The sequence below is a fragment of the Danio rerio genome, chromosome 16 (assembly GCF_049306965.1).
Source record: "Danio rerio strain Tuebingen ecotype United States chromosome 16, GRCz12tu, whole genome shotgun sequence".
In the NCBI taxonomy this organism is placed as follows: domain Eukaryota; kingdom Metazoa; phylum Chordata; class Actinopteri; order Cypriniformes; family Danionidae; genus Danio; species Danio rerio.
Genome location: NC_133191.1, coordinates 16,117,515 through 16,130,098, shown reverse-complemented (window position 1 = coordinate 16,130,098; position 12,584 = coordinate 16,117,515). Strand labels below are relative to the sequence as shown.

At 38.8% G+C, this 12,584-nt stretch overlaps 1 protein-coding gene across 2 annotated transcripts in view; it reads left to right on the top strand.

The window, feature by feature from the left end:
• The window catches only part of ankib1b (ankyrin repeat and IBR domain containing 1b), an 80,553-nt gene that overhangs the window by 47,098 nt on the left and 20,871 nt on the right, over positions 1-12,584 (top strand). For both annotated transcript variants that reach the window (XM_009292183.4, XM_068214103.1), the window contains exons 14-16: positions 3,356-3,422; positions 3,621-3,766; positions 3,848-4,026. In XM_009292183.4, coding sequence (XP_009290458.1) covers positions 3,356-3,422; positions 3,621-3,766; positions 3,848-4,026 — 392 coding nt within the window. The remainder of the gene's footprint in view (positions 1-3,355; positions 3,423-3,620; positions 3,767-3,847; positions 4,027-12,584) is intronic.

The window sequence follows — 12,584 nt, the reverse complement described above, 5'->3', positions numbered from 1 at the left end:
AAACTAAAACAGATTTTTTATTAGACCAAAACAAACCCGGTCTAAACTCCAGCGCAGTGTTGCACCTCGCTTACACACTGCTTAATACGCACAAGAGAGCAATAGGCAAATATCTTTACATATGAAAAAAATTAAATATTAAGGATGTATATAGGATATAATAAGAATAAATATAGGATTAAATATAAAGGATTAAAATATTACTAAACATATTATTTTCTAGCCTACATAAATATGAAAAATCACTGCTTTTATGCCTTCATCTCCAGAGGCTTTTTCAGTTCATTCATAACAATTTGCTTTTGTTTAATGTTATTATTATTAGCATTATTATTTATTATATCCATATTTATATTTATTTTATCAAAAACAAGCTTAGATTTGCCCAACTGCAGGTTTTAGACCATATGGGGCACAGCATGTGTTTTAGGATATAACTCAGGTTTTTGAGCACACTTTGTTAATATTGTTCATTTATTCGTTTGCTGGAATTTAGAACTGAATTTTGAAATAGTTTTGAAACTAATATTTGCGCTTAACAAACGCAATTAAATATTTATAGACTAATTGATGTCTGTGCGTAAAGGTTTCCCTATCTAAGAGCGAAAGTGAAAGTAGATCCATTATCTCTTATTCTCACGCAGTAGATGCTCTGTTTAACAGTTTTATGTTAAAAAAACCTGTTAACTGTTTGCTTGTGAAATGCTCAGTTTTTCCACTAAGACTTACTTTGCATCCTGTAATTAGCGAATGCACTTGGCGCGATGCAGCTGACTCTTAAAGGGAATGGAAGATGAGAATCTAATTGGTTTATTCTCTAAACACACCTATAACTCATTAAGAAAATAAACTCAACCCTTTTAGACCATGCGCCACGGCGCAAAGCACTGCGTTTTGCGCTCTGCACATGGTCCATCAAAATAGAGCCCCTAATGTTTCTTTCCATACTGATGAACTTCCAGTGAACAGTTAATGTGACATTTTACTATTTTTTACGGTTTCTTGTACAGCATCAATGTAGTAATATATTTAAATTATAATCAGTTAAATAGACTTCAGTGTTCGTTTAGTTGCTCAATTGTAAAATTAGTTGAAAAGATGTTTACTCACTTGCGCCTGTCAGGAATAGCACGCTAACAATGAAGCTCTATTGAAAATATTGAGGGTAAATCAATGTTCATATTCTAAAGACATGGCAGAGGAAAATGTAATTTAATACAGTGCTTCTTGTACAATCTGAGACAAAATTTATATTAGATGTCACACAGCCAGTGGAGATAGATCATTTTTAAAGAAAACAGACCTTAAATGATTTTGCAATGGATTTGACCCAGGTTACTGATAAATTAAAAATGATTCCGCATATACCCTATTAAGTGAACTACATTTTACACAACATTGTCTTTCTCTGTTTTGAAAATTATGTTTATCATTGAGAACTATACCAGAATATTTGTGCTGTGAACTGTGCATCTCAACACTGTGTTGTTTATTTTCATAATATCGGTTTTGAATGAATCATATAGGCCAGTAATTTGAAGATGTATTCATTGCTTTGTTTCAAAATGAATCATCCTTTTCATCCATTTGAATTAATATTTCAGTTAATCATAAATTAAGACAGGAACCTACTGGTCTTTTTATGTCAGCTATTTATCCTTCATTTAATAATTTTTTGTTTATCCAGCCAAGGAACAAAAACACAATCAGAAAAATATTAATTATCACTATTAAAAACAAATAAATAAATAAATTCCAGAATTTGTATTTAATTCTGCAAATCAATATTATACAGTTAGCCCTATATTCAGAATTATTAGCCCCCCTTTGACCTTTCAATTTTTTTTTCTTTTTTAAATATTTCCCAAATGAGCACATTTCCACAGTATGTCTGATCTTATTTTTTCTTCTGGACAAAGTCTTATTTGTTTTATTTCAGCTAGAATAAAAACTGTATTTTATTTTTTTAATAACCATTTTAAGGACAAAATTATTAGCCCATTTAAGTTATATTTTGTTTCTATAGTCTACAGAACAAACCAAAATTAACCTGGTTAAGCATTTAAATGTCACTTTAAGCCAGGGGTCTCAAACTCGCGGCCCGCGGGCCATTTGCGGCCCTCAGTGCAATATTTTGTGGCCCGCGCCGACCGCTGTACACTGACAGAATCAGCGGAGCGGGGAGAGAGAGTGCTCCCCGCTCCGCTGATTCTATCCGTACACAGCGGTCACTGGCATTCCCTGCCCGCCGTGTAAACAAAGGGGCGAGGATGCCGGTAACGTCACCACGCACCCCGCCCTTTTGTTAGACGCTGTGACGGGCGGGAAGTGTGGAGGGGCGTTGTCGCGCGCGTTCTGATCAGCTGTGTTGTCGCGCGCGTACTTAAGAGTGGTGTTATCACGCGCCTACTGAAGGGCGGGACCGAGGGTGTGTCGCGTCGCGGGGGCACTTTTGATCATTTTGGAAGGGCACTTTCTATGCAAAACTAAAAAGGGCATGTGCACTGCACAGGTTGAGCCCTATGTGTGCACGTGCCTGCCCTGCATCTTATATATATTATAGGTAGATACAGACTGGTACAGACAGGAGTAGGGTGGGGATGTTTTATTTATACAAATATACGCCTTTTTTTTTAGGTGAGGGAATGGAAGTTTTGAGTGAGTTCCCCCACTTTTTTCCCTAGGACTTCAATAAGTCAAAGTACAGGTCTAGACTTAATAATGATCATCTTCAAGCCATACTGAGGGTCTCAACTGCTTCCGCTCTAAAGCCAAATGTGGTTCAGATTTGTGAGAAGAAGCGCTGTCAAGTTTCTGGCAGCAAGGAGTAGGCAAAAGATGCCATGTTCAGAAGAACTGTTCATAATCTTCACTCAATGTTCTATTAATGTTCAGGACACTTCATGTTCAGAAGAAATAATTAAAACTGTTAATAATGACATTTGAGGACTTTTTTTTTGTGAAATCCCTTATGCGGCCCAGCCTCACCCAGACTTTGCCTCCTGCGGCCCCCAGGTAAATTGAGTTTGAGACCCCTGCTTTAAGCTATATAGAAGTGTCTTAAAAAATATCTAGTCAAATATTATTTACTGTTATCATGGCAAAGATAAAATAAATCAGTTATTAGAAATGAGTTATTAAATTATTATGTTTAGAAATGTGTTGAAAAAAAAAAAACCTTCTCTCTGTTAAACAGAAATTAGGGAAAAATAAACAGGGGGGCTAATAATTCCGGGGGGTTAATAATTCTCACTTCAAATGTATAAATATATATATATATATATATATATATATATATATATATATATATATATATATATATATATATATATATATATCTCCTCTTGTGTTGCAGCTGGAAGAACGCCTGCTAAAGACGGCCAAAGACAAGATGGAACAGCTGAGTAAAGTTCTGAGTGGAAGTAAGATATAAAACCTCACTTACATAATATTAATGAATACTTATGTCATGTTAATGCACTGACAACTTGTGTACCATGTTCAAATTTAAAGATTAAAAAAAATCATAACCTCATTCAATCCAGCAGATATTATTTATTACAACGTGCTGTAGACTTTTATTTTGATAATTGTAATGTATTATATACATGTTGTTTTAGGAGAAGGAGGCCCTCCAGACACTACTTTCATTGAAGACGCAGTGCATGAATTACTCAAGACTCGTCGTATTCTCAAGTGCTCTTACCCTTACGGGTTCTTTCTGGAGCCCAAAAGCACAAAGAAGGAAATCTTTGAACTTATGCAGGTCAGTAGCACAGATGCTGTTATCATAGGACATGTGTGCTATGTAGGTTTTTAGTAAGTGACAACTTGCTCTTATTGCTAGACTGACTTGGAAATGGTGACTGAAGATCTTGCACAGAAAGTCAACCGGCCTTACCTCCGCACGCCTCGTCATAAGATCATCCGCGCTGCTTGTCTGGTGCAGCAAAAGAGACAGGAGTTTCTGGCCTCTGTAGCTAGAGGTGTGGCCCCCAACGATTCGCCCGAAGCCCCTCGACGCAGGTATGAACCTATTGCTTAAAAAACAAAACAAAAATGAAGCTTCAAACAAGATTGGTAAGATTCATAAAAGGCTGGATTGCCTGTTGTTTTGTTTTACTTTGTGTGGCACATACAGTTGAAGATAATTTTATTAGCCCTCCTCTAAAATAATAATTCAAATAATAATTTCCAAAAGAAAAGAAATAGCACAAAGAAATAATAACAATTATCATTTTGTCTTTAACTGTAACTATGCCTATAGGTCAAGTGTTTTCAATTTCTAACATGTAAAAAGAATCTGTAGTATTGTGGATAAAGACACAATTTATAACTAGATAATTGTCTAGATGTCTTACTTTCTTTTTTAATATTTGTTTTTCTTATGATGAATTAATTATGGTGAGGTGCGAGATTCAGATGGAGGCCAGAAAGTGAAATACTGAATGGAAGTCTGTGTATTTTTTGCGATTTATAATTCATTTTAAAAGAGATATAAATAGAATATAAGCACATACAGTATGTTGGTCATGATCCTTATATTATGAAGAGGAGCAAGTTTTCTGTTGAATTGAAATATTTGCCTGCCATTGAGGTAGCAGATGCGAAGATAGGTAGTAGAAAACTATTATAGTAATTTATAGTAAAAACTAGTGATTTTAAACCATACTATAGTGAATTACTTTAATTAAATTGTTGTAGTTATTCTATGGTTGCTGGTAATAATACAACTACTGTAATAAACAAATTATCCAATACTGTACTGCAGGGCTATTCAATAGGCGCAACGTGGGCAGAACCCGGCCCCCAAGGCAATTTGTTCTGGCCCTCCAAACAGTGTGACCAAATCATCAAAAATAAATTTAGCTCAGTCAAAAAACGGCCGGTATAGTTATGAAGTGACGTGCATCTGTTCAATACAGCACGAGCTGCAGAGGCTGCGTGACGGCGAATCACCTTTTAAGCAAGTGGCGCAGGGAGCCGAAAACAATTAGGTGTGTTTATAGAAAAGGCCTTTTGTACAATGCACTGATATCGTTTGTAGGAATGCAACAATTGGCCGATTAGCTACTAATTTCACTTTAATTCGTCACAGTTAATTAATCGTAAAAGCCACATTTCTGATGCACGTAACAAAACGAAACTGCTGCAATTAAATAAAGTTATGCTAAGTTGCCAACTGTGTGCTAGTTTAAGTTCCAAGCTTGTACACCGAGGCTAATACGCACGCACACCGGATTAACTATAGCAGCGGCTGTTCCCATATCACGTCTTTTCCGCTTGCAAGTTTGTTATTTCTAATGTAAGAATATATGACGATATGTGCGCATAAGCGAAGCAACGCACTCGCGGCTTTCCAGGCACACGCTGTAGAAAATGTAACCCGGATAACCCAGGTTACTAGTTGTTAGTACACAGCAATAGAAAAAATAGAAATACCCTTATAAATATGAGAAAAAACACTGGCAGAATACTCGATTAAATAATATACATTAAAATTATTTATTTATATAAATAATTTATAAAAGAGTATTATACAGCATTCAAGGGAGTATTGCTTTAGAATGACATCATCGTGCCTTCTGCTATAGCAGCAGAACAACTTTACAAACTATAACAAATCTCTCTTGTCTGTTAGTTTGTGTTTACTGTTGCTATGGTGATTCAGTGTTTGCAAGGGAGTGAGAGAAGATTGAGAGAAAAAGCGTCATTTGTATATGAGAGTGAAATCTGCACACGAGTGCCACCTGGAGTTTTCCTGGGTTTTCGCTTTGATTTTGAGTGATTTCCTTGGCTGGGTTTTTTGTGTGTGTCGAAGCATCTGTGATGAGTCCCTAATTCACGTTGGACTCGAGGAGAAACTTACGGCGAGCCACCCACGGAACCGACTCTCCTGTTAGACTGTGTGTTTGTGCCACCGGACTGGTAGGAGAGTTCTTTTGATTGTTTGGAGAAACGAGACTCGGACTCATCGCGACCTTCCGCTTTTCCTTCTTACTTTTCCTAAAATCCTCAACGGAAAACCTTTACTGGAACTGAGCTAAGAGAATCAACAGTTCTCTTTCACGAAATCCTTGGTATTGAACTGTGAACGGCAACCGGTGGAACGAATCATCTGAAAGCGAAACAAATCCTTTGGACAGCAAAACGAATCTTTTGAGTAGCGAACGATTCATTTGAACAGAGTTTTGATTCTTTGAACAGTGAGGTGATTCATTTTAACAGAGTAGCGATCTTTTGAACAGGGAGGTGATTCATTTGAACCGTGTATTGATTCTTTAAACAGAGAGGTGATTTATTTGAGCACATTAATGATTTATTGAGTTAAAAGTGTGAATATTGAATTATAGCCTGCATTTGAGTAGAGTTGGAATATTTATTATTGATTTATTTCTTTATTTTCTTTTATTTATTACATTTGAGAATACAGAGTATTTTTTATCACAAATTTATTGCCTTCTTTACTTTGTTTTATACAAAGGGTAACACAGTGTTGTAGCTTTCTAAGATTTTTATTTTCATTTTGTACAAGTGTTTCTCAACTGTCTTGATCACAACTTTGTTTTAACTGTATATTGACTTCACGTTCATCTGTGTAAAGAAAAAAAGAGAAAATTATTTACTTTTTATTATTATAATTTATAATCGAACCTATATATACATAAATACTTATGCTTATTGGACAGAAATTCACAAACTCATAACATATTTCTAATTATATAAACTATATTGAAGGAAAAAACTGACTGTGTCTGATTATTCACTCACCTGCTGTGCTGCTTTTCTCTCTCCAGTAGCCGTTCTTTCTCTTCTGACCAATTGGCCCACATTGAAAAATACGCTATCGCGACAAATCAATCGTACTTGCTACAATCTTGGCGAGCCAGCCAGGAGTGAGAAAGCAGCAGCTTTTGAGGTGAATAATTATTGAAATACACATATATAGTGAAAATATAACATTACAATGGATGTCATAGAACGAGAAGACGTTAAAATAGAAAATGCAGTGATTATTAGTGGTTTAACCCTAACTGAAACAGATGAAGTCGTAGAATCCTACCTTTTGAGATTTGGTTCTATACGGCAAAACTTTCTGATTGATGATCCGCAGTCTGCATTTCATCATAATGCAGTTGTTGAGTTTTCACACAACTCCGCCATTTGCAACATTGAGCCTCAATTGCCTTTGACTATCGTAAGCCCTACTGATATGAGTGTTATATTCCGCATACATAAATTGAGTACTGTTTACAGCACCGCCACATATAGCGCCACAGCAAAGCAACTGAAGTCACAAGAGGATAAAAATGTAGAATCCCAACAAGATATCATTAAGCAAAATTCAATGAAAATTAATGGAGTGACACATTTGGATGATGCATCACACAGAGATTGTGGACTTGAAAATTTAAAATCCAGCACAAAAGTCTTGACAAGTGTAACTAACACCCCTCAGCGAACTGGAAGTTTCAAGCCATCTGCTTTAAGAAATGATAATAACAACCCAGCCAATGTGAACATGAGTACTACATCGCCCCATAGTTTAACAGAAGCCAATTCTGCATCTGTGAGAATTCCTATATCCTCTATGCACCCCCCAGACATTCAGAGAGTAATTATGGAACATGTTGTGAAGATGAGTGAAACAGTGCCCCAACACAGTGCTTCTTTCCGCTTAAAAGCCTTTTCTGGACGGATGCCTCGTCCAGGTAATGAGCCTGACTTCGACACATGGCGGACAAGCGTTGACTATTTGTTGAATGAGTTATCCCTTTCTGAGTCACATAAAATGCAAAAAATTCTAGACAGCCTGTTACCGCCTGCTTCAGATGTCATTAAGCATGTGAGCCCCAATGCTCCAGCATCAGAGTGTCTGAGGTTACTAGAGTCTGTTTGCGGTTCAGTGGAAGATGGAGATGAATTATTAGCAAAGTTCATAAACACTCTGCAGGATCCTGGTGAAAAATCATCTGCCTATCTTCATAGATTGTATGTGCTCTTGTGCACTACCATTAGGCGTGGAGGGATTGCGGAGAGTGAACGAGACCGTTATCTCCTGAAACAGTTCTGCCGTGGCTGTTGGGACAATGCCTTGATAGTTGAATTGCAGCTAGAGAGAATAAAAGCTGATCCACTCTCCTTTGCTGAGTTAGCAGTACTCTTAAGAACAGCTGAGGAGAAGAAAACTTCAAAGAAGAGAGAATGAGAAAGCATCTTGGTTTGGGCAGACCCTCACCAACCCCACTCAAATTAAGAACAATAACTCACCAACAGTCTGCTCACTTTAATAACTCACTTGAAGTGGATGCAACTAATATTCCAGCATTTGACAATCAAAAACAGAAAGTCTCTAAACAGAAAAGTAAAACCCAGTGTCCTGAAACATCTGAAGCTGATGCTTTGAAAAAGGAGATTATGGCTCTCCAAAGCCAAATCACTGCCATTAAAACAGCAGCTGACCAGGAAGCAAGGGAGAGAACTGAGGCAAGTGAGCTTCAGCAACTAAAAGGACAGATAGCAGAGCTTAAAGTCCAACTTGCCACTTCTGGAGCACAGAGAAAGCAGTTTCAGAAATCCCCTCAACAGAGTAATAATCCTAGTGATTTTGGTGTCAGTCGAGAGAGAAATGAAAGGCAAAAAAACACTGAATTAAGAACCAATCGACCCAGACCATGGTATTGCTTTCGCTGTGGAGATGATGGTCATCTTGCCATTTACTGTGAAAATGCACCAAACCCATTAAGAGTTGAAGAAAAGAGACAAAAATTAAGAGAGAAACAAGCTGAGTGGGATCTTAGAAATGGAGGAGCCACAGTGCCTTTAAACTAAAATCAGTCTCTATCGCAGGGCGGATGGGGACTGAGAGAAAACAAAGCCCAAATAATCAACAGTCACTTAATAAGCATACAGATACCAGGAACTCCTTAAAGTTACCAGCCGGACTAGTGGGAATGAAGTGTACTGCTAGAGTCAAAATTGAAGAAAAGGAAGTGAACTGCTTGCTAGACACAGGGTCTCAAGTCACAACAGTCCCCATGTCTTTCTACAACCGCTACCTGTCACGACATCCTATGCAGCCATTGAATCATCTGTTGGAGGTTGAAGGGGCAAACGGCCAAGCTGTTCCTTACCTTGGATATGTTGAACTGACTCTAAAGTTTCCACAAGAGTTTTTAGGAACTGAGGCCGAAGTTCCAACATTGGCCCTAGTTGTCCCAGACCTAACACAAACACCCCAAATCCTTATTGGCACTAACACCCTAGATGTCTTATATGCTGGTCATGCTCAAACAGTCAAGCCCAGAGTTATGTCACGTTATCAAGGGTATCAAGCTGTGATAAGAGTTCTAGAAGCAAGACTGCAGCAGGCTGGTGTGAATGTCCTGGGCCAAGTGAAAGTAAAAGGAGACATGCCTGAAGTGATAGCAGCTGGAAGTACTGTAGTTCTTAATGGATGCGTCAAAGTTATTGGGCCACTCTCAGAGACTTGTGTTACAATTGAACCCTCAGTATCGTCATCTTTGCCTGGTGGATTACTTGTGGCAAGCAGTTTGCATTCTCTACCTGCAAAACGCAATGTCCAAATACCAATAGTGCTAAGAAATGAGACACAAATTGATTTAACTATTCCTCCAAAAGCAGTATTGGCCGAAGTACATGCTGTACAAAGTGTGATTGAGGGAAGAAAACCAGTAAATGCTTCTGTGAGCAAAGTTACAAATCCTGCACAAAATAGAATCATCCCTGACTTTGGTGACTCTCCGTTATCAAATGATTGGAAGGAAAAGATAACTGATCTTGTAAACTCCATGCAGGATGTATTTGCACTTCATGACTTGGATTATGGCCACACAAACAAAGTAAAACACCATATCCATCTCAGTGATAGCACCCCATTCAAGCAGCGTGCTCGGCCTATCCATCCCCAGGATGTCGATGCTGTAAGACGGCATCTTAAAGAACTCCTTGATGCAAACATCATCAGAGAATCTGAATCCTCTTTTGCTTCTCCAATTGTAGTAGTAAGAAAGAAAAACAATGATGTACGCCTCTGCATTGACTTCAGAAAGTTAAACTCGCAAACTGTAAAAGATGCATATGCCCTGCCTAATTTGGAGGAAGCCTTTTCTGTTCTATCTGGCTCCAAATGGTTTTCAGTTCTCGACTTAAAGTCAGGCTTTTATCAAATTGAGATGGAAGAGGCTGATAAATCAAAGACTGCATTCGTCTGTCCTTTAGGATTCTATGAATTCAACAGAATGCCTCAAGGCGTCACTAATGCACCAAGTACATTTCAGAGGCTGATGGAGCGATGCATGGGTGATCTTAACAGAAAAGACGTCCTAGTTTTCATAGACGACCTTATTGTCTTTTCCAAGACATTAGAAGAGCACAAAGCCAAACTCTTGCAAGTCCTGACACGACTAAAAGAATACGGATTAAAGCTTTCTCCCAAGAAGTGCAAGTTTTTCCAAACATCAGTCCAGTACTTAGGCCACATAGTCTCTCAGAATGGTGTTGAAACAGATCCAACCAAAATTGAAGCTCTCAAAACCTGGCCAAGACCTAAAAACCTTAAAGAACTGAAATCTTTTCTTGGATTTGCAGGATACTACAGAAGGTTCGTTCAAGACTTCTCAAAAATCACAAGACCCCTTAATGACCTTACTATTGGATATCCCCCACTGCAGAAAAATCAGAAACGAAACCCCACAAAAAGTACACCTTACCTGGATCCTAAAGAACAGTTTGGAGAGCGATGGAACCAGGATTGTCAGTGGGCATTTAACACAATCATAGAGAAGTTGACCTCTGCTCCAGTCCTAGGATACGCAGATCCTAGACTCCCCTATGTGTTGACCACTGATGCCAGCACTGTTGGACTTGGAGCAGCTCTTTATCAAGAGCAGGAAGGTCGAATGAGGGTGATTGCCTTTGCAAGTAGGGGACTAACTAAAAGTGAAGCAAAGTACCCCGCTCACAAATTAGAGTTCCTTGCACTCAAGTGGGCAGTCACAGCCAAATTCAGTGACTATCTGTATGGAGGAGAGTTCACTGTGATTACAGACAGCAACCCACTCACCTACATATTAACATCTGCAAAACTCGATGCAACCAGTTACAGATGGCTGTCCAGCCTGTCAACATTCAATTTTAAGATCCAGTATCGTGCAGGCAAAAGAAATCTAGATGCAGATGGACTCTCAAGACGGCCCCATGATGAACAGATTGATGATTTCGCCTCTCAGAAAGAACGTGAAAGAATCAAACAATTCACTCTCCATTACTTAGCTGAGACAGAACAACAAGTTATCTTGCCCGATGCAGTAAAAGCCCTCTGTGAACGACACCAAGTATATCAGAGCTGTGGTGATTCTAACCTACCGTATTCTCAACTTACTGTGGTAGAATCACTGTCCCAAAGTGTTGATGCAGTACCCCAAGAATTCCAGCAGGAGGCAGGAGGCCTTCCAGTTCTTCCCCAAATGTCAGAGGAAGAGTTAAAAGAATGTCAAAGAACTGATCCAGTGCTTGAAAAAGTAATTAGGCACCTTAATTCTGGAAAGAAACCTCATGGGAAAGTAGAGCCTGCAGAAGTAGCTTTGTGGCTAAGAGAGTGGGACCGCTTTGAGTTCAAGAATGGAATCTTATTTAGAAAGAGACAGGACCCAAGAGGCGTATTGTATCAGTTGGCCTTGCCCAAAAAGCTCAGAGGAAATGTATTAAAAAATCTGCACAATGACATGGGGCATCTCGGAATTGAAAGGACTTTGGACCTGGCTAGAGCCCGTTTTTACTGGCCAAAAATGGCAATAACTGTGGAAGAGAAAGTAAAGACCTGTGAGCGATGTGTAAAACGAAAGACCCCTCCTGAGCGGGCTGCACCCCTGGTGAATATCACAACCAGCAGACCCCTTGAACTAGTCTGCATAGACTACTTGTCACTAGAGCCTGATCGAAGCAACACTAAAGACATCCTTGTAATTACTGATCATTTTACCAAGTATGCTGTTGCAGTGCCCACTAGAAACCAGAAAGCTGAAACTGTGGCCAAATGCTTATGGGACAACTTTTTCATCCATTACGGGTTTCCTGAAAGAATTCTGAGTGATCAGGGGCCCGACTTTGAGTCAAGAATAATCAAAGAACTGTGTGGCATAGCAGGAATACAAAAAGTAAGAACTACGCCTTACCATCCCAGAGGCAACCCTGTAGAGCGTTTCAACAGAACATTGCTCCAAATGTTAGGGACCCTGGAGGACAAACAAAAGACCTATTGGAAAGACTTTGTTAAACCATTAGTCCATGCTTACAATTGCACTCGTAATGACACAACAGGATTCTCACCTTACGAGCTGATGTTTGGGAGACAGCCTCGGCTGCCAGTAGACATAGCATTTGGTTTACCTGCTACTGGGTCATCCCCATCTCATTCCATTTATGTGAGAAATCTGAAAGATCGCTTAGAGGAAAGCTATAGAATAGCTACTGAGAATGCCTCAAAATTAGCAAGAAGGAACAAGAAACGATTTGATGAGCGAATAGTCACCTCATTCCTTGAGGTTGGAGATCGTGTTCTA